The following is a 22,322-nucleotide window of genomic DNA, read 5'->3' on the forward strand; positions in this document are numbered from 1 at the left end:
GCAGCTCTTTGTCTGCACCCACCTCCAGCTGCTGAGGCTGCCAGCTCTGGAGTCAACACTACCAGGTTCTTCTACAACATGGTGTTCTCTGCCTCCCGATGGTCATGTTACTAAGAAGCAGCCAGACATCTAGGGGCTTAGGAAACACCTTCTCTCGGAGATCTTCCCCTTACATCTCTCCGTGCCCTCTGAGCCATCTTGACTCCAGTCATGCAGCAAAACTCCGAAGCGGAACAGATACAAAATCTCACTCTCCTTCTTACGCCCTTTCTTCATTTTGAAGTGAAAAGTCTTTCAGAAGATAGAATTAAGAATTTCCATAAGGACAATGTTATCTTTCTCCCAACAAAGGAAGCCATTACCTGGGTGCTCTGATTAAGAACCTTCTGCTTTGACTCAACAGCGACATAAGAGAGGCAGACTCTGTGCCTTTTGACAAAATACGACTGTCTCAGCACCACAAAAAACGGGGGAAAGAAGAAAATCTAAATTGGGCTTTCTCTTTCATCTACCCCTGCTTCCCCCCAGCAAGTTAACTTCAAATTTCACTCCAATCTGCAGCAACAAAAAATTGCTTGGTTCAGCTGTAAAAACTCACTCGTTCTCACTTGTTCAACAGCTTAACATACTTCGTGCCTGCTAAAACTTGCAGCCATGTGCTCATTTGCATCCACCACTCCAAAGGAGTATATGCACCACGGTGTCTTTCTAAGCTGAAGTTCAGTGTCAACCTGTGCAACCAGAGGAGTTTCTGTTCTCCACATACTCAGCACGGGAGGCTCTTAGAAAACCTCTTAATTCCCTGCAGTACATCTAATGCCTGAAAGGCTACAGAAGTATTTTAAAGTAGTTGGAGGTGCTTTTGTTTCTGTGCTCTGTACAGGACAGTGAAAGGGTGGACTTCATTAGCCACCTCCTCTTCTACCCTCCCCCAAAACAAAGTCAGACAGAATGGGTCAATCTACTGATCAAACCACAATTAGGATCACCCATCAAGAGATCTTAGCCTAGTGCTCCAGGAAGCTTTCTATCCTCTTGGTATCAGCTCTCAGTGCTTAGAAAATGCACTAACTGGCACAGCTTGGAATTTTGCACTATTTCAAAACACAAACAGAATCCAACTAGGGCCAAGGCCAACTGCAGAACTTGAAAAGCCTGCACAAACAGGCCAGCACCTGCACTCCAGTCTAAAATGCATCAGGTGTGTGTCACTGTATCTGCACAGGGAAAAATAAGATTCCTCCTAACAAAAGTTCAGTGCTCCAGGAAAGCAAGCACTAGACTGAAAGTGAGACAGGCTCCTAGGGAGCAAGGGGAAGAATCCATTCTGAGTCCATCCATTGAACATATCTTTAAGGAGGAAAGCTCATCTCTTGTACAGCACTCTCTAAAGGGCACAGCACACTTCTCATATTGGCTACTTAGGGCTTCTTCAGTAGTAAATGCTGTCTAAAAAAGTAAACCCTAATCCCATGCGTGAGACACTCTTACAGCTACTGCCTGGACCAAAACTTCCATCTCAGCACACAAAGCATAGATGAGCAGAAGACACAGGCAAACCCAGCAGCACATGAACGCTTTGGACAAAGCCTGCATTGGGATCTGGAACACTTCTCCGACTGAAAAATGTTCAGAGCTGAAAAAAAAATACAGGTTTATCAAAAAAGATCTCTCTGAACTGTATAGGTATGAATTCCAAGTGTGAAAACTGAACTCAAATCTATTCTGAGCTATACTGCTGAACAATTTTAAATATAATAGTGCTTTTCATGTATAAGTTTAAAATCATGAGCACATTTAATGAAATTATTAGGGGTTAAAATCATGAACACAAATTGATACTGATACAATAGTAGATCTAAAAACACATCTAATGACATAACGTAAGAAAATACTGTTTTTCCTTAGAGGTGTACAATGGAAAACCAAAACCATCTCAAACTTGAACTCTGTGAAAGGAGGAAGAAAAACTGATGCTGTAACAGAGAACACAGAAGCTTTTTAGAGTTGCCATTCACGCCTGACAATAATTTGCCCTGACATCTTGACAACACTATGAATTCCTCTCCTCGTCCAACAGAAGATCATCAGCAGTTCTCTGCGTGCAGTGCACACACTCTGCGGTATGCAGAAACAGCAACACGAAGCCTACAGACTCTCAGACCCCAAACGGGGTTTGTCCCACGCCTGCTGCTTGCACGTAAAGACTGTAAGTGTCCTCCTCTTACTTAACAAACAGGCTATACAAGACAATTCTTGCCTTCAGACACCAATATCTGGGTCAGCGTGAGCCATGCTGCCAGCTTACACCGACACGTTTCATTCACCAGATACTCTCCTGGTCCCAAGCGGAGCGCACCGAGCTGCGGAGCAGTTGCAGCAGCAGAAGGCTGCCAGCCTGGCTGGCACACCCGCTTGGCTGCGGCCGCTCACCACCACCCTGCCCAGCCCCTCACGCCCAAAGCGGGCAGGCTTGCTCACTGCCCGCGGCGCAACAGTTTCCTTCTCAGCTGCTGTTGCAATAAACTCTGAAGGGCGCAGTTCGAGCCCAAGCAGGGCAGCTCTGCAGAGGCTGTCCTGCAGGATGACCTCGCTTCAGAAGCTCACAGCAGTAGGCCTGCTGTGCCTGGCAAACCCAGCGCCATGCTTCCAGAAAGCTGTAACCCACAGGGCAAGCAATACATGCACTGTACCAAAGCCACCGGCAAAGGCTGAGGCGGCAGCTCAGGAGTGGCAACTTTCACTAACGGAGAGGAATGTGCCAGAGCATGCAGCGCGGACAGGTAGGAGGGGGTCAGGGTAAGAGATTCAGGAGACTAACCGTGCACAGCAGAACTGAGTACATGTCACAGGAGATTCATTTAAATACAAGGAAGAATTTTTCCCCTGTGAGGGTGGCAGAAGCCTGGCACAGGCTGCCCAGGGGGGCTGTGGAGTCTCCCTCTGTGGAGCTATTGCAGAGCTGCCTGGATGTGTTGCTGTGTGATCTGCTGTAGGTGATGCTGCTGTGGCAGGGGTTGGACTGGATGAGCTGTGGAGGTCCCTTCCAGCCCCTGACATTCTGCAATTCTATGACAAGAATCATAGAATCAACCAGGCTGGAAGAGACCTCCAAGATCATCCAGTGCAACCCATCACCCCAGCCCTATCCAATCAACCAGACCATGGCACTAAGTGCCCCATCCAGTGTTTTTTTAAGTAGAAGTTACACAATTATAACCTAGTTGGGTAAAAGGCCAGCTGGATGATCAAGCCCAGAAAGTAAATGTTTAACAGGACTTACTCCACTGTAAAGGCAGTAACAAGTGGACTATCACAAGAGTTGATCCTGGGACCTGTCCAGTTCAACACCTTAATAAAGACAAGGTAAGACAAATCAAACACCTCCCAAGAATACAGCAAGGCTCTCCACGTGCAAGGGCTTGCAAGGTTTTGGACAGAATTTCCATACACCAGGAGACAGAAGAAGTGCTAACATTGTCCCAAGACACTAGACGTATTTACTCTACAGAGAGCCCAGCTTCAGTAGTCCAGCCTGCCTAGATGTAAAGTCAAAGGAAATGAGCAGAAAAGCACATCATTATCAAACAGAACCCAACTGTCCAGGTAGTTTGATTTGGAACCAGACAGATGGGCAAGATTTTAGCATTTACAAGCCAAATACCATTTTCAAAAAGAAATAGTACCAGACTGAAAGGGCTAGGTGAAAGGAAAGCTATTGTGGAGTTACAGCCTCCTCTGTGCTCATGCATGCATCTTCTATACCACAGGCATGCCAGATCTCTCTCTCCAGCACCTCTCCACTCTGGCTTCAGTCTTGCACTCTCACATAGTCAAACGAGCCCCTCTTGACACCCTGGAAGAAACCTGCTCAACATTAAAGCCAAGTGCCCATCTCAGGAAGAGAAAAGGCTTTGAGTTCACTGACATGGGGCTGTCCCTTTCCTTCTAACTGAGCACAGTAATCTGTCTTCACTTGAGAGCTGTTAAGAAGAGATGCAAGCTGTGCCTCCAGTGCTTCTTGAATGTTGACCACCAGTGAGCCAGAAGAGGATCTGGAGCTCCAGACATTTATTACTGAACGTGCCATCGTTGCTGTCAATGAAGTCAAACACCTGAAACTAAGCTGAAAGTTGTACAGGTCTACAACAAACCACTTTCAACTTCTTAGTTGCCCCAGGTGGATATTAATGACCAGGTCATCTGTTCTCTTGGTCATTGTGGCTCCAGTCAGCTCATCGCTTCAGTGGGTAGTGTTCTTGAGGACCTACTGCTCAAAGCCATCCTTTTTCATTCTCTATCTTCTTTCACATGCAAAAATAGTTTGTTCATTGTGACTATCGTTATTGACAGGCCTGTAATTCTGCTTCCACTGTCAATCCACCTCCCTTCACCTAAGCTACTTCTGTTTCCCATTCACGTAGCACAGGACACATTTTCATCACTGTACAAACTGCATTACCAACTGCTAATCTGCGACTGCAAAGGAGAGGCAGATTCTGGTTCTTAGTTCAGCTCAACCTCCTTCTGGGCACACACTTCCACTGCCTACCTGGATTTGACAAGCTGACTGAAAACCCCACAAACAAATGAAACCCCACAAAAACCAGCCAACCAACCAGGAAACCAACAACCAACAAAGAGAACAGGAAAAAGAGGAGAAGGTAAAAACAAACAGCTAAGAGGTGCTAAGTGTCGCTCAAAGGTGCACATTACTGCACAACATCTCCTCAGTCCTCATCACCCTACCGTGTTTTTCCCAGATACTACTCGCATCTTTGCCCCATCTGCAGCTCCTCGGTGCATTGAATAAAGACAGGAAAAATACTGAGAGCTGATGCAGCTACGTTCATGAGCCAGAGGCTCTGTCTGCACAGGTCACTGCTATCCATATGAAATATAGAAACTAGAGCCCCAAGATCTTAATGCCGAGTGGCCAGCCTGAAAGTCTCCCTGTAACACTGCAAACACCAGCAGCACTGCCGGGGGGGCTGCTGAAGCCTGGATGATGTCCCAGTTAGTACGACCTAAAAATTATTACTATCTTAACTCGACTGCCTTCTTCACCACATGTACAGCTTACTTAAGCACTTATGCTGTCTCCAGCAAAACACAAAAGGCTCTGAAGTGCCTGTTTGTACGTCAGAAAGCTCTGAAACTCCTTTCTAAGGGACGTGGGAATTTTGTCATACAAAATCTGGTTGATCACAAAATAAAGCAGTTGAGTGAAGAAGATTTACAAGAACCCAATTCACCAGAGATAACCTGTGTAACAACCAACACAAACAGCTTACATCAGCAAGCAGAGTCCTGCTCTGCAGCTTTTGAAAATGCAGTCTTGGATTCCTTGTTTTCCATGCTCATTTTGCACCCTGTGAGGGTGCTCATTTTGCACCTGTAATAAACCAGCTGTGTCAATGATTCCTTTTTGCCACATCTGGCAGATGAAAAAAAAAAGTAAAAACTCAAAAATCATCTTGACCAAAGTTTAGCAGTTTGCCAATTAATACTTAACAACATTTTCAACTACAGAATGTGTGATGGTTTGGGAGCACCTCTGCTAGAGGACAGGCTGAGGGAGCTGGGGGTGTTCAGCCCGGAGAAGAGAAGGCTCTGGGGAGACCTCACAGCAGCCTGCCAGTACCTGAAGTGGGCTACAAGAAGGCTTCAGTGAGCCTGTTTGCAAAGGCCTGCGGGGAGAGGACAAGTGGCATCTGGCCTCCAGCCAGGGCCAAACCACCCCAAGGAGTGAAAGGAGCAATAAAGGAAGTAGGCGTATTTTAAACTAAGAAACAGAGTACAGAAAAACATAAGCTTCCTGAAATCCAGGGCTACAGTCACATAGATTAGAACCCAGTATTTATACATGTAAACACTGAAAACAATGACTCAGATACCACTTACAGCTTCATAATGACATGGTATACATGTTGCTATGGCTCTGCATAGGAAACCAGGGCCAGATGTTAAACCTCTGCCTCCACTCCTTCCTCATAGCAAGGCTCAGGCTGACATCTACTTTTCATCAAATTAATAGTATTTGTCATTAAAATACAGGCAGAAGATAAATTAAGCTTGTTTGGTCAGATGGTGGGCACTGAGCATGCCTCTCACTTGGCTGCTGCTGGCCTGCCAAAGAATCCAGCATTTCCCCACCCACCACCAAAGTGCTGGCTGCTCCAAGCCTGCCTCTTCACAGCCTTTTCGTTCTGTTCCAACTAGTTTGTTCCTAATCACAAGCTCTATACAAACCTTGCTTTGCCACACAGGCTCTTTTGTTCAGGCAGCAGTAAACAGACTTGCATAATGGTGGCCCAACAGCATCCAACAGCATCCAGTTGTCAGAGGCAAAGCCAAGTACCTTTGCATCCATTCAGCTGGCTTTTAATAGACTGCATCATACCTCTTTCTGTGCCCTGTGTCGGGCATGCTTTTGAACTGTTGATTTCCATTAGCCATCTCCTAAGGATGCATTCAGGTGCCAGTAACTGAAAGTATCTCCATTGAGTTCACAGTAAATGCCTTTAAGTACCATATCAAAATACTTCCTAGACTTCCAGAGGTTCTCATACCAGAAGCAATCTCAAGAACAGCACTGGTGGCAAGAGCTAGAGGCAACGTAGATGAGTAGCAACTTTGCCAAGCAGAGAGAAAATTCAAGTGAGCAGTGTGAAGCTCTCCCCAAGGACCCCACGCACTGTAGCAAACATGCCCAGCCATATCCTAGGCAATAAGCCATTTCAAAGGCAAATGGCCACAAAGACAGCAACTACTGCTCGGGGCTTGCTTTTCATCTTTTCTTCAGCCTGCTGATGAGCTTCACTTTGCATCCAGCCATGTGCATGCACAGTTTGTTTCCAACAGCTATAGCCAGGCAGAAAGGATTGTTTGAAAGCCAGCAAAAAAAGATGCTGAGCCTTTTTTCCCCTTTCCTAAGGAGAAGGATCTTTCAGTAGAACATGAAAGCTTCAGTTTTCAGTGGTGCAGCTAACTCTGCTGAGTAAAGACACAACTTAAATACCTGAGACACTACCATGACTGCACACAGATAATCATTTGCCACCACATGGACTGTTCTCCCACAACCAGAATTTGCTCTCAGGCACCACACAGAATCATAGAATCAAGCAGGTTGGAAGAGACCTCCAAGCTCACCCAGCCCAACCTAGCACCCAGCCCTGGCCAAGCAACCAGACCATGGCATTAAGTGCCCCAGCCAGGCTTGGCTTCAGCACCTCCAGCCACGGCCACTCCACCACCTCCCTGAGCAGCCCATTCCAATGCCAATCACTCTCTGGAAAGAACTTCCTCCTAACATCCAGCCTAGACCTCCCCTGGCACAGCTTGAGATTGTGTCCCCTCATTCTATTGCTGGGTGCCTGGCAGCAGAGCCCAACCCCACCTGGCTACAGCCTCCCTTCAGGTAGCTGTAGAGAGCAATGAGGTTTGCCCTGAGCCTCTTCCTCTCCAGGCTGCACATTCCCAGCTCCCTCAATCTCTCCTCACAGGGCTGTGCTCCAGGCCCCTCATGACCCTTGGTGCCCTTCTCTGGACATGTTCCAGCACCTCAACATCTCTTCTGAATTGAGGAGCCCAGAACTGGACACAGCTCTGTTTCAGGTCAACAATAACGGCACACACACAGTACTTCAATACTCTTTCTTCCTTACTTCTTTATTGTCAAAGTCAGTGGTTTTGAACCAACATTTGGGACCCATAATTAAATGTCAGAATTAAAGTTCTCTAAAACCTCTGTAAAAACAGCTTTGTCTTACCATGGCTATGGGCAGTTCCTGGGCTGAGAGATGGCTGGAGTAGCTCTTTGGTTGGAGTAGAATAGGCTTCCTTGCCCTGTCGCTGGCTCATTTTTCCTGGAGTTAAAAGCTGAGATTCATCGCTGTTTGTTACCACTGCTGAAATAGAAAAGAGATGCTCATCCATTAGGTGCTCCTGCTGAGAACTTCAGTGCTGTTTAGGAAACTGTGCTTTTAAAAGCTGCCTTGCAAAGCTTTTCATCCTAGAAAACAAGGGTTCCAAACCAGATATGTGCTTCGGAGGGGACAGCAGAAAGAAGCTGACAAGACTGGTCTAAGACATGGGGCAGAAGATGGAAACAGAGACTAGGAGGAGGTAGGAAAGGCTGAACACAGATACCAAAATGAGCTGTTACCTGATTTCTGCAATCCTGCTTCCTTCACCACTGTTGTGACAGCCCTCGGTTTAGCTAGCCACAACACAGCCAACCCAAGAAATGTCATGCCAGATCAATCTGTGCTACCATCCCAGACAGCCAAGATCCATCACAAGAAACAAGTCTCATCAAGAAAATCATGCACAGACTCTGATGAGGCAAAGGCTTACAGCAGAAGCGTTCCTGTCCTTGGACCCTCTGCCTGAAGGGGCACCAGGGCAGCCGTCCCCTTTATGGTGTCTGCACACACCAAGCCTGCCTCTCTTTGCCTAACAGAAGAGTGGCAGCCTCTAGCACCCACCTGTGGAAGCAGAGGGGCAAAAGCCTGCCTACAGGATGGATCATTTTAAGAGTCCAAGTATTTCCTCACATTTTTGTTAAAGTCAGAGCAAATGAGCTCCATTTTCTGGACTCTGCAAAGCACAGAGGCCCTCTTCTCAGATTTATCACCACTAACATTATAGCAATGAACACATTTTTTTTCACCAAAGCCTAGAATGAAGACAAGGCAGCATGGAAAAAAAATCCTGAGTTACCAGCACACAATAATTAGCTCAGCAGCTTGAAGAGGCTCCTTGGCTGCTCCTTGTGTCTTCTGATGGACTGACTTTACAAACAGTGTAAAAATGCATGGTAGATACTTAAACCATCCACTGCTAACTATGCTTGATGGTCCTACAGTTGATTTTTACGCATATGAAGCATGACATTATTTTATCCTTACATTCCACTACATTTACAGACTAAAACTGACACCAAGCTGTGTGGCACAGTCGACTTGCTAGAGGGCAGGGATCCATCCAGAGGGACCTGGACAGGCTGCAGAGCTGTGCCCAGGCCAAACTCATGGCATTCAACAAGGCCAAGCGTAAGGTCCTGCACCTGGGTCAGTGCAATCCCAAGCACAAATCCAAGCTGGGTGGGGAATGGCTGAGAGCAGCCCTGAGGCACAGGCCCTGGGGGTCTGGGCTGAGGAAAAGCTCCACAGGAGCCTGCAGTGTGAGTGCAGCCCAGACACAACCCTGTGCTGGGTGCAGCAAGAGCAGTGTGGGCACAGGGCAAGGGAGGGGATTCTGCCCCTTGCCTCTGCTCTCCTCAGACCCCACCTGCAGTCCTGGGGGCAGTTCTGCAGCCCCCAACACAAGCAGCACATGGAAGTGTTGGAGCCAGTGCAGAGGAGGCCATCAAGATGCTGAGAGGGCTGCAGCAGCTCTGCTCTGAGCACAGGCTGAGAGAGTTGGGGCTCTGAAGACTGAAGAGAAGGCTGCCAGGAGACCTTGGAGTGGCCTTCCAGTATCTGAAGGGGGCTGCAGGAGGGCTGGGGAGGGACTATTGACAAGGTCTTGCAATGACAGGGTGAGGACAAACAGGTTTAAACTGGCAGAGGGGAGATTGAAAGTGGATGTTAGGAAGAAGTTGTTTGCAGTGAGGGTGGTGAGACACTGGCACAGGTTGCCCAAGGAGGCTGTGGCTGCTCCCTCCCTGGAGGTGTTCAAGGCCAGGCTGGATGAGGCCTTGAGTGACCTGTTCTAGTGGGAGGTGTCCCTGCCTATGTCAGGGGGGTGGAACTGGCTGAGCTTTGAGCTCCCTTCCAACCTAAACCATTCTATGACTCTGTAACAGTAAAATGATCCTGAAAGACAGCAATGCCCATTTACTCTGTGACCTTCCTCCCTCGTGAAATGAATCACAGAATCACAGAATTTCTTAGATTGGAAAAGACCTTCAACCTCATCGAGTCCAATCTTTAGTTTCACACGGACAAGCCCCTGACTAAACTAAATCCCTCAGCACAACATCCAATCAGTATGAATCACTATGGTGGGAAAGGACCACCAGGATCATCCAGTCCAAAGTTAACAAGAACAAGGCTCCTCATCAAATGTGATGCACAGGTGTGGCACTAAGGGACATGGTTTGGCACCAGACTTGGTAGAATTAAATAATGGTTGGACTCAAAAGATCTTTCAAACAGAACAATTCTGTATCATCTTACTTGCCCCAAATACCAATCTGCAGTGTACAGTTCGGATTCCTGTGTCCTCAGGTACTTGCACTCTAGCTAAAAAAGCATACTCAGTCTCTGATTCAACTTGAAAGACCTCACACTTTCAGTGTGCTTTGGTCAAAAATATGAGGGGAGAGTTTGTTTGGTTTTGCATGGGGCATGTGTGTGTTTTGGGGCTTTGGGCTTTTTTAAAGGTTCCAGGGGAACACCTCATCTATGGAAATGTTCAGAGGCTGCAACACCTCTAATATGAAAAAACAATATGAGAACTGGGGTTATTCAGCCTGCAGAAGAGAAGGCTCTGGGCAACCTGATCTAGTTGAGGATGCCCCTGGTTGCTGCAGAAATGGGTTGGACCAGATGACCTTTGGAGGTCCCTTTCAACCCAGACCATTCTATGATTCTAGGATCAACTGCAGCCTTGCAAGATATAAAAAGAGGGCTTATAAGAAAGATGCAGAAAGACTTTTTGCCAAGGCTTGCAGTGGGGCAGTGGTTTCAAACCGAAAGAAGAGCTGTAGATTGAATATACAAAAGAAATTTATGATGAGGGTGGTTGAGACACTGGGCACATGCTCAAGGTGTCCAGCAAGCCACAAAACAGCAGTACCAGCCACTGCTTTCACCCAAAGGCCACAGAGTGGCACTTCATTTTTAGACTTCTGGCTAGGCTTCAGAGCACACACCCAAAAGAAAGACAACCCTCATGTACTCCTTCCTTTACCTGAGTATCCTTAAACTCCCATCAGCTATCTCCTTGAGGAGGAGTAGAGGGTTATTTAGAGAAGAAACATAAATTAGTAAACATCAAAGGCTCCTCTCAACTCTTCAACAGGCACACCCCAGTAGCTGTAACCAAACTGTTAGAGATGACAATGCACACTTTGCTCAGCTTTCTCGTGCTGGCCACCACATTACTAATGTATGGTTCGTCACTAAGGTTCAGTCATCAGGGGAACACAAATTGGGGTCTTTACAGCCAATTTATTTCATCAGATAAAGCTATGGACAAAAAGCGTATGAAGGGTCAGATTCCCAGTTTTGTTTCTCCAGCGAGCATGTGGAAGTGCCTACACTTGAAAATAGCACAGAAACATCAGACAGAGGAAGAATTTTATCTTAATTTAGTTCTGCATTATTCTTTCCTGCAATGACAGCAAAGACCACTGCTTCTGCACAGATCTCTCCTTGAAAAGAAAGAATTTGCACCTGCACCTTTCCCTTCCTTCCCTTCATATGTAAACTCTTAATCCCACACAAAATTCCCCTGCCCTCCTACGTTCACACAACACCCTCCAGCCAGCAGCACTCATACGGCTCTGGCTGCCCATGTGCACAAGTCCTCACAACAGACCCAGTTTTAGTGGGGCGTTGCACCAGTGCATCCTCAGGAACCAGCAGGTGCAGAATTTATTGAAATTACATTAATAGTACAGCACTATAAACAGTCAAGCTCAAACCCCAAACCGTTTCTGAGGCACTATTTCCATCTCTTTATTGCCCATGCTGCAGTAACATTGGAAGGTTTGATTTCAAACTGATAAATATTTTCTTCTCTTTCATATATGTACTTTTAAAGATTTTTTTTTCCAAGCCATGACTGGGCTAGGTGAAGAACAGCTTCCCCCCACAAAAAAAGTTACTGCAGGGAAACATTTAGATGAGTAATGTGCCAGGTAAAATACTTTTCCAACAGTAAATTTTCATTATACTTATCAATTACTTCACAGAAAAACAAACGCTCTACCCAGCAGCCTGTGTGCAAGGCTACGTTGTAACTGTGCTGAAGAGAGGGGCAAACACAGTGGAGGGCACAGCAGTCACTTACTTGATGGTCCGTGAGAGTCTCTGGTGTCACCAGGATGCTGCGCACACATGCAATTGAAGAGCGAAGAACAGCAAACAGAACAATCCAGGGCAGGAAGAAGCAAGTGCACAAAAGCAGCAGCAGCAGCAGGAGGAAAGAAGGACAATGAAAACAGTGTTAGTTCACAACTAAAATGTAACATGCACTCCATACCAAAGGCCAGACCTCAGAGACTTAGCAGTTGGGTTAAGCCGAAGCAGTAAAACTGACAAGTTTAGAGCCATTATTAGAAACCACCACTGGACACTGTTAGTAAACAGCAACTGCTCCAGCTGCTGCTTCTGAGTGGAACCTCTCCAACAGCACAACCTGACACACAGTGTATGAAGAAAGGTATTTGCAGCAGACCAGAGCTCTGAAGAAAGCCGAAACAACATGTTTGCCTCCAAAACTCTTCCACCTTCAGACAGCCATTAGTGATGTGCCAGATCCGAGCCCAACTGCTTGTGCATACAAACACAAACATAAAAGCCACAGATGAGTTCATCTGCAAACATGGGTAACATGTTAAATTGCTCAGGATGCAAGACAAGCTGTGCAGTTTTAAATTTAAGAGGACATTTTATATCAGACCATTTCCAAAGAATCAAACTGTAGGGGAAAAAAAGTCCCTGTCCCACTGAACACCTCAAATACAGGCATTACAGGAAAGGAATTACATAGCAACAGTCTGTGCTTCTTTCTGGCACTTCACATGGAATCTTTCACAAATCATTGCTGCCCAAGCCCACAATCAGAGCAAAGATCCCACTGTGCTCAGTTCCACCTATGTCTTGCTTACCTGAAATCCACAAAGAAGAGGGAAAGATGAGAAAAAGGCGATCAGCATACTGACCAGCATGAACATTTTTCCCTTAACTGCTCTGCCTTCTGTATCCCAAACAAAAACTTCTGCTCCACCAAGGAGAGAAATCCTTGTCCTGCTTTAAAGAGGATCCCATTTTGCCTCTCTTATCAGGACTAACCAGCAGGAAACATAAAAAAGAAAAACTCTCCATAAGCAGAGTCTTACATTACACTCCTGATCCAAACCCACAGATTTTTATCGCTCGAAGGTGCCTAGGGGTGTTACACCATGCCAGTGTGAAGTGCTGGAACTGCAGGGCTGGCTCCTGGAAAGGTGAGGGAACCCTGCTTTCATAATGCTGCACCTTCTGGAACAGGAGCTGGTTAAGCAAGAGAAGCTGAAAGAAACTGCAAGTGCATTTCATAAACAACTTTCTGCCCCTCTCAGAGACTAAATTTAGGTCAAAGAGGGAAGCAGTGCTAAGGAACTGAAGAGACAGGCTTAGGGGCTAATATATGAAATGCATGCAAAATCCAAAGGTTTTCAAGGCAAAGCTTTTCTTTCTCAGCTACAGGTAATGTACTGGAGACAAAGAAACAATTCGTGTTCTGACTTAAACTGTATTGCCCTACACTGCTTTAGAGCCAAGAGAAGAGCTACTGGTGAGAGAGCAGGATAAAGGAATCTGCAGTAGCTGACCGAAGGAGCAGGAGCACCACGACGCAGCCCTGGGCTGCCTTACCCCCAGGAGAAGCTGGACGGCAGGGGGACACTGCGAGGAGATGGCTAATAGACACCAGACCTCTCTGAGCCTCAGGCAGCATGCTCAGTCGCCGTGCATACTCACAGGTCGAAACAGAGGAGTGCCCGAGCAGCTCGCATGCCCTGTCTCCCTGCCTGCCCAGCACCTCTCCGCGGCACCACAAACAGCCTGACACCCGAGCTGCCGCGGGGGCAGCTCACTAAATATTTCAGCACTGCATGGTTCACTCTGCCAACTGCTACAACCAGCTACCAGCCCAGGGGCTGAAGCACAAACCTATCTCTGCCCCGAGCTTCCCCAGCAGACGTCCTGTCTGCACGCCAGGCTGCCTTTGCTGCTGGTCATTCCCTCTCCTCAATGGAACTGTTTGGGCGTCTCTATTGTGCAGAATATATGCTTCATAATATTGATGCAGCTTGTTAAGACACCGAAATTGAACTATTTCAGCCAAAAAGACTTATGTTCCAATAACCTCCTGTACCTCTATCATCTGCAATTCATGTAGCTGCAGACTGGTGATTCAAATCCCTAAGGGAACAAAGAATGACAGTTTTACTGCTTCAGTGTTCTCTCTGAAAAGAATGTCCCCAGGGCATTCCTGCCCATCACCTCCCACAGTCGTCTTCTAAATACACAGAACCAAGAGAAACGCACACTTCTTTCCGGAGTCACAGCCTAGCCTTATTTTGGCATGCACTGAGTTGATTACAGACTACAGAACAAGTCCCTTGACAAAGGGAGGCTCTCAACACTACCTGATTGATTTAGCTTTTGCTGAGCCACATTTACTCAACAATTTGACTACCAAAACTTAAAACCTAGCTCTCCAAGCAAAGCTTTAGGTTAGGAGTAAGAAATGAACCCAGCGATGTGGCAAATGATGTCAGCCAGCAGCCTGTTTTCATAACAAAGCAGATCTGTGATCCTGAAAAGTACTATTTTCAGACATTCTCTTCTCAGAAATAAAGCCTGTATCAAATGCTACTAAACCTACAATGTTCTCTGCCAACTTGTCGCATAAAACAAAACTCTCTTCCTGCTAGAGACGAGGGTAGAAGCAAAACCTGACATCATGCTAGCAGGTCTGAACCTCAGGCTACAACAGGAGTTAGTTAGACATACTTACTAGATTTACAATCTAAACCTACAGTTAAATTCTTAATAGAGTTTAAATGCACACTGTAAAGCCAAGTTAGCTTTCACCCTGCTGAAGACAGACTTCTCCTGAAGCATTTTCTTAGTCCACGTAAATCACTAAGATGAATCTCATCGCATTTCAGCCGAGGACTACCAACCCAACCGGCACAGTTTATCAGCACAAAGGACCTCTATTCGGTCCTGTGAGTGTGCTTTAAGGCACGCTGATGTATTGAAGCAGCAAGGACTGACTGGACAGATCATTAGGGGTAAAAGCAGCAGCCCAGCTGAAGTGCATGTACACTACTGCACGCAGTATGGGTAACAAACAAGAGGAGCTGGAAGCTCTGGTGCTGGAGGAAAACTATGATATTGTCGCCATCACTGAAACGTGGTGGGATGGCTCACATGATTGGAGTGCTGTAATCAATGGCTACAGACTCTTCAGGAGAGACAGGCAAGGGAGAAAGGGCGGGGGAGTGGCTCTGTATATTAGGGATGCTCTGGATGTCATGGGGGTAGAAATCAAGGATGATCAAGTTGAGTCATTATGGGTGAGACTTAAGGCGAAGGCCAACAAGGCTGATATCCTGGTTGGAGTCTGTTACAGACCACCCAGCCAGGAAGAAGAGGTTGATTTATTACTCTTTAAGCAACTGGAGGCTGCCTCAAGATCACCTGCCCTTGTTCTGGTGGGCGACTTTAACCTACCAGACATCTGCTGGGACTTAAACACTGCAGAGAAGAGGCAGCCTATAGAAGGTTTCTGCAGTGTGTGGAAGACAACTTCTTATCCCAGCTGTTACGTGAGCCTACCAGGGGGGCAGCCCTGCTTGACCTGCTGCTCACAAATAGAGAGGGGCTGGTGGGGGATGTGGTGGCTGGAGGCTGCCTGGGGTCGTGACCATGAAAGGACAGAGTTTTCAATACATGGAGAAACCAGGAGGGGCATCAACAGAACCTCCACACTGGACTGCCCAAGGGCAGACTGCAGCCTATTTAAGGAACTAATTCAGCAAGTTCCTTGGGAAAAAGTCCTTAGATACAAAGGGCTCCAGGAAGGTTGGAGCTGCTTCAAGAGAGAACTCCTGAAGGCACAGGAGTAGGCAGTGCCACTGAGCCGCAAGATGAGCCGAGGAGGGAGGCAGCCAGGCTGGATGGGCAGGGAGCTGCTGAAGGGATTAAAGATTAAAAAGAGAGTGTATCACCTTTGGAGAAGAGGGGAGGTGTCCCAGGAAAAGTTCAAGGAATTTGCTAGGTCTTGTAGAGGAAAAATTAGAGAGGCAAAAGCCCACTTGGAGCTCAGGCTGGCCACGGCTGTCAAGGAAAATAAAAAGTGTTTCTTTAAATATCTGAATGGCAGAGAAGGGCCAAGGACAACCTCCAGTCCTTGTTAGATAGAGAGGGGAATAGAGTGACAAAGGATGAGGAAAAGGCAGAGGTGCTTAACACCTTCTTTGCCTCAATCTTCACTAGTGGGACAGGTTGTCTCCAGGACAGCTGGACTCCTGAAGTGGTGGATGGACTCAGGGACCAGTATAGTCCCCCTCTAATCCATGAGGAAGCAGTAAGGGACCTGCTGCATCATTTGGATCCTCACAAGTCCATGGGACCGGATGGGATCCACCCTAGGGTGCTGAGAGAGCTGGAGCTGAGCTGGCCAAGCCACTCTCCATCATTTATCAGCAGTCCTGGCTCACTGGAGAGGTCTCCAAAGACTGGAAGCTGCCAATGTGATGCCCATTCACAAGAAGGGTTGTAAGGAGGAGCCAGAAAACTACAGACCTGTGAGCCTGACCTCAGTGCCAGGCAAGGGCATGGAACAGGTCATCTTGGGTGCCATCACAAAGCACCTACAGGATGGCCAAGGGATCAGGCCCAGCCAGCACGGGTTTAGGCAGGCCTCACCAACCTGATCTCCTTTTATGATCAGGTTCCTGCCTGGTGAATGTGGGGCAGGCTGTGGATGTAGTCTACCTGGACTTCAGCAAAGCCTTTGACACTGTCTGCCACAAGAAGCTCCTAGCCAAGCTGGCAGCTCATGGTTTGGACAGATTCACTCTGTGCTGGATCAAGAACTGGCTGGATGGCAGAGCCCAGAGAGTGGTGGTGAATGGTGCCACATCCAGTTGGCAGCTGTCATCAGTGGTGTTCCCCAGGGATCAGTGCTGGGCCCAGTCCTGTTCAATATCTTTATTGATGACCTGGACGAGGGGATTGAGTCCAGCATCAGTAAGTTTGCAGATGACACCAAGCTAGGAGCAGGTATTGATCTGTTGGAAGGTAGGAGAGCCCTGCAGAGGGATCTGGCCAGGCTGGATGGGTGGGCAGAGGCCAATGGGATGAGATTTAACAAGGCCAAGTGCAGGGTTCTGCACTTTGGCCACAACAACCGCAAGCAGCGCTATAGGCTGGGGACTGAGTGGCTGGAGAGCAGCCAGGAGGAAAGGGACCTGGGGGTACTGATAGATAGTAGCTGAAGATGAGCCAGCAGTGTGCCCAGGTGGGCAGCAGAGCCAATGGCATCCTGACCTGCATCAGGAACAGTGTGGGCAGTAGGACAAGGGAGGTTATTCTTCCCCTGTACTCAGCACTGGTCAGACCACACCTTGAGTGCTGTGTCCAGTTCTGGGCCCCTCAATTCAAGAAAGATGTTGAGGTGCTGGGAAGGTGTCCAGAGAAGGGCAACAAAGCTGGTGAGGGGCCTGGAGCACAAACCCTATGAGGAGAGGCTGAAGGAGCTGGGCCTGTTTAGCCTGGAGAAGAGGAGGCTCAGGGGTGACCTCATTGCTGTCTACAACTACCTGAAGGGACATTGTAGCCAGGTGGGGGGTGGCCTCTTCTCCCAGGTAACCAGCAATAGAACAAGGGGACACAGTCTCAAGTTGTGCCAGGGGAAGTCTAAGCTGGATGTTAGGAGGAAGTTCTTCACAGAGAGAGTGATTGGCATTGGAATGGGCTGCCCAGGGAGGTGGTGGAGGCACCGTCCCTGGAGGTGTTCAAGAAAAGACTGGATGAGGCACTTAGTGCCATGATGTAGTTGACTGGATAGGGCTGGGGGATAGGTTGGACTGGATGATCTTGGAGGTCTCTTCCAACCTGGTTGATTCTATGATTCTATGATCATGCTGGAGGCACTGCATTTACAAACTACATGTGCTTTGGTAAAAATTACAGCCTTGTAGAAAGATCTCTAAAAAGGACAGTCCAGGAAATTAATGGTTTATACCAGACACTGCCATGTAATATTCTGAGTTCTGGACCAATGAAGCTTGTTTAAAATGAAATTATTACTGCATAGAAAAATAGGCAAAACCTGTTCACAAACAGTTATAGCACACCAACAGTTACAAATATTCTGGGATCTCACTTTAGGTGTCTAAGCAGACAGGAGGAAAGGCAAATCCATCCTTACACTTAGCATTCTTCTGAAGCAGACCTGATAAAACAGAGCCTCAACTGAAAGTACTTTCTGAAAATCAGTCCTGGGACCAGTCTTGTTCATCTTTGTGGGTGCCATGGACAGAGGCACTGAGGGCAGCCTCAGCAAGTTTGCTGACCACACCAAGCTGTGTGGTGCAGCAGACAGCCTGCAGGGCAGGGATGCTATCCAGAGGGACCTGGACAGGCTGGAGAAGTGGGCATAAACCAACTTCATGAGGTTCAACAAGACCAAGGGCAAGGTCCTGCAGCTGGGTCAGGGCAATGCCAAGCACCAATCCAAGCTGGGCAGTGAGTGGCTGGAGAGCAGCCCTGAGGAGAGGGACCTGGGGGTGCTGCTGGAGGAGAAGCTCAACAGGAGCCAGCAGTGTGCACTTGCAGCCCAGAAAGCCAAGCAGAGCCTGGGCTGCAGCAGCAGAAGTGTGGCCAGCAGGGCCAGGGAGGGGATTCTCCCCCTCTGCTCTGCTGTGGTGAGACCCCACCTGGAGTACTGCATCCAGTTCTGGAGCCCCCATTACAAGAGGGCTGCGGGGATGCTGGAGAGTGTCCAGAGCAGGGCCAGGAGGATGCTCAGAGGCTGCAGCAGCTCTGCTGTGAGCACAGACTGAAAGAGTTGGGGCTGTGCAGGCTGGAGCAGAGGAGGCTCCCAGGGGACCTTCTTGTGGCCTGCCAGGATCTAAAGGGGACCTACAAAAAAGCTGAGGAGAGACTTTTCAGGGTATCAGGGAGTGACAGGACTGGGGGGAATGGAGCAAAGCTGGAGGTGGGTAGGTTCAGGCTGGACTCGAGGAGGAAATTGTTCAGCATGAGAGTGGTGAGAGGCTGGAATGGGTTGCCCAGGGAGGTGGTTGAGGCCTCATGGCTGGAGGTGTTTAAGGCCAGGCTGGGTGAGGCTGTGTGCAGCCTGCTCTAGGGTAGGGTGTCCCTGGGCATGGCAGGGGGGTTGGAACTGGCTGATCCTTGTGGTCCCTTCCAACCCTGCCTGATTCTGTGATTCTATTCTGTGATTCTAAAATCATGCTAGTGTGAAGGCATTTCATAAACAGAAACCACCATAAAAGGAGAACCTGCACATTTCAACTCAAAGCTCTTTGTAAATGGGCACTTTTATTTTAGGAAATAGGGAGTACCACAACTGAACTTGACAGCTGGCAGGAGATACTTTTACTTATTATAGATAAAAGGTCTCTCACACTGCAACAGTTTATCTGCAGATTTATACATCAGATACAAACAGTAATAAAACAGTTAAACAAATTAATAGCTTCATGTAATAGCTGAACCATCGCAAATAAAGTCTGTCACTGACGAGGTGCTACATTTGAGCCACAACATCAGGTAGAGAAAAAACAACCTCTTCTGCCTTTGGGAGGCAGTGCTCACTATCAGCAAGCAGCTTGGGAAACTGAAAGAGCATTTCCTGCCTCAGCTGTGAAGACTGCCTGCACACAGCACAGCTTGTGGCAAAGTGAAACTCTTCGATCACTTCAGCATTAGGACCATGACCAAGTGTCACAGTACCCACCAGCCCTCCCTGGCTTTAACTGTGCTCAGAAAGCACAAGCGTGATGGTGTTTGCACTACCATCCACTTGTGCACCTGGAATCACTGATAACATATCAGCATTTTTCCTGCTCCTCATTCCACCAAGAAATGCATTACTTGTTTCTTTTGTCCCCATCACTAATTCATAGCATGCCAATTAGTAAGGCTGGAGAGGAATACATGCAGGGACTGGGAGACACCATGCTCCTGAGTACCTAGTAAATCACAGGCAATACTATGTGATACTCCCAAGATATTCACTGGGCAAGTAGCCCTTCAAACTGAAGTAGAGCTGACTGAAGGCACTGGAGCCTTGGCCTGCAAAAGCACGTTCAGCTGACAACATGAAGCCATGTTTAAGGTACTCACTGAATTTCTATCAAGTTCCCCATCACCCAGAAGGGTCTCCATGCTGAAAGGGTCTTATCTGTTTCCGTCAGAGTTCTTCCATCCTGCTGCTTCAGATTCTGGAAGGGCAAAAAAACAAAACTTAAACCATTAATTTCCAGTGTCTGGAATCTGTCTTAAAGCTACATTCTCTCTCTCCCTCTACCTTTGAAGAGGGCAAACAGCCTTCTGTTGTAAACTGTGCCTATTACATTGCCTTGCAAAACATGCATGTTACCCATAAAGAATCAGCTGCTTAGGAATGGAGAGCACAGTTTCAAACATGACCAAAGCAAAAGCTTTTCACAAGGGGACAGCATCTTTTTCTATGAAGAAGCACGCAAAGAAATCACAAATTGCTAACTGAGCATCTTACACTTGCTAGCAAGACTGTGGAAGAGGCTTTATTCCGCAATTTCAGAAGGAAAATTAAAGAGATGAGTAAATGTCCAGGTTCTGTTCCTTCTGCTATCAAGCCAAGGCAAACAGAAGCCTTGACAAAACCAGTGCTGGCATAGGGGAAGTATGAGTGAACTGCATGGTTGCATTAACACTGAACTGCAATGTCTGATGCTCAAAAGCCTGCCACGCTAACTGCCCCACCTATGCCCCCTGCCCACGGTGATCACTCAGTGCTATCTGCCACCAAATCTACCCCTGTGAAACACTTCCTTCCCCACTGCATTTCGCCACCTGCCCTCTCATTTCCTGAGTAATCAGTCTGCATGCAAAGAAAGCTGCTTCCTGTTCTCAGAAAGGGGAAGACAACACAAACTCAAAACCCAACAGCAGGAAAGTTGAAGTGTTCAAGAACAGGACTTGAAAACAAGCCAGAAAAGCACAGATATCTCAGCTCTGTTTTGAGAGCAATGGAAAGCAATGAATTCCAAGCTTCTGAACAACCAGAGCAACCTCAGACAAGTGTCTCACGAACCTCTCCTGATGACAGTGAAGGAGCACAGAAGAGGTGGTAAGAGTCACCCCCAAGTAGTAACACTCAACATCCTCCCACAAAGCTCGAGTTCCAAGTTTTCCGGAGCCTCTTGGCCACTGGGGTGCTCTGCAAAGCTCCCCACCCTGCACTAGCCTTCAGCACAGGCATTCAGCAAGACTGCTGCCGCGACGTAAATGACTCTTTGGTCTTCACGGCAAAACCGCCTGTGTCTTTGCCTGCAAGTGCGTGGTTATTTGCCGCATTTACACAGTCCCTCCGCAGCTCCACTTTGAAAAGGGCTCAGCCTAACTTCTGAGCACAGGAAAAGCAGAGTCGATACACTGTTTTCATTTCAGCCTGCACCAGAGAGGAGCTCTGAAGATTCACAAAATACTTCACAAAGAGTGATGGTTTGGATGTTCCCCTTTTTATTCCTGCTTTGTTGCAATGAAACAAGGAAGGAAGATTTAAGAGAATTCTGTCTTGCCAAATCTGGCATTTCCTTTTTACATTTCAAGATGCTACAGTAAAATAGCCAAGTGGATGCCAAATCAACGTTACAGAGCTGTACACAGGATTAAGTTGGTCTTTGTTAGAAGAAAAAAGCAATGTACTCCAAGTATGTGGTTAGACAGATTGCCAACTGTTTTCCTTCCAGAACTCCACCCTGCGACTTGAAGGCACATTCACTACTTAGGCCTTGCAATTTTCCTGCCCAAAGACAGCAAGCTAAAAAAAATTTAAGAAAGCAATATGAGAAGTTGAATAATTTAAAGCATGAAATCCAGCTCTTCTTCCAACAGCATTAGAAGCTTCCTATCGCAGCTGTAAAGGCACTACTGACAGCCTCACAAAGCATGCCCAGTCAGCTCCTGCTTCTCTCAAGGTCTGCTTTAGAAGCTGTAGCCATTCATTTTTACTGGAAAATTCCAGGGAGAGAAAGCAGGACTTTCCTGAAAGTTCAGTGCAGGCTGTAAATAAACTATAGCATTGATTGCGAGGGGAAAGTAATGATTAAGTCTCTACCATTCACTGGTCTGCTAAGAGCAATAAAGTGGCAATATATAAACAATTTTGCCCTCTTGGCTTTTGGGCTCTGGGCTCTGTCGCTGTCCCTTTGCCGCTCTGACTCCCCTACACTGTGTACTAACTTATTCCTGGTAACACATGAGCCTTGCTGGTTTTCTGTTGGAGGGGAGAAAAGGTGGCATCACCCCTTCTGGGCTTTCTTTATGCAGGGGGAAGGCTGGATTTCTGCACAA

General features: G+C 47.4%; 1 protein-coding gene across 7 annotated transcripts in view; it reads right to left on the minus strand.

Annotated features, from left to right (window-relative positions):
* OSBPL8 (oxysterol binding protein like 8) overlaps positions 1–22,322 on the minus strand; it is a 79,895-nt gene that overhangs the window by 38,694 nt on the left and 18,879 nt on the right. For 3 of the 7 annotated variants that reach the window (XM_064166654.1, XM_064166655.1, XM_064166657.1), the window contains 3 exons: positions 20,109–20,206; positions 12,028–12,064; positions 7,776–7,913 (listed from right to left, as the gene is read on the minus strand). In XM_064166654.1, coding sequence (XP_064022724.1) covers positions 7,776–7,913; positions 12,028–12,064; positions 20,109–20,150 — 217 coding nt within the window. In that variant the 5' untranslated portion in view covers positions 20,151–20,206. Of the gene's footprint in view, positions 1–7,775; positions 7,914–12,027; positions 12,065–20,108; positions 20,207–22,322 lie in introns of those variants that run through there. The other 4 variants (XM_064166658.1, XM_064166661.1, XM_064166660.1 and 1 more) reach the window with 4 other exon arrangements.

This window comes from Pogoniulus pusillus, chromosome 27, assembly GCF_015220805.1.
Source record: "Pogoniulus pusillus isolate bPogPus1 chromosome 27, bPogPus1.pri, whole genome shotgun sequence".
Taxonomy (NCBI): domain Eukaryota; kingdom Metazoa; phylum Chordata; class Aves; order Piciformes; family Lybiidae; genus Pogoniulus; species Pogoniulus pusillus.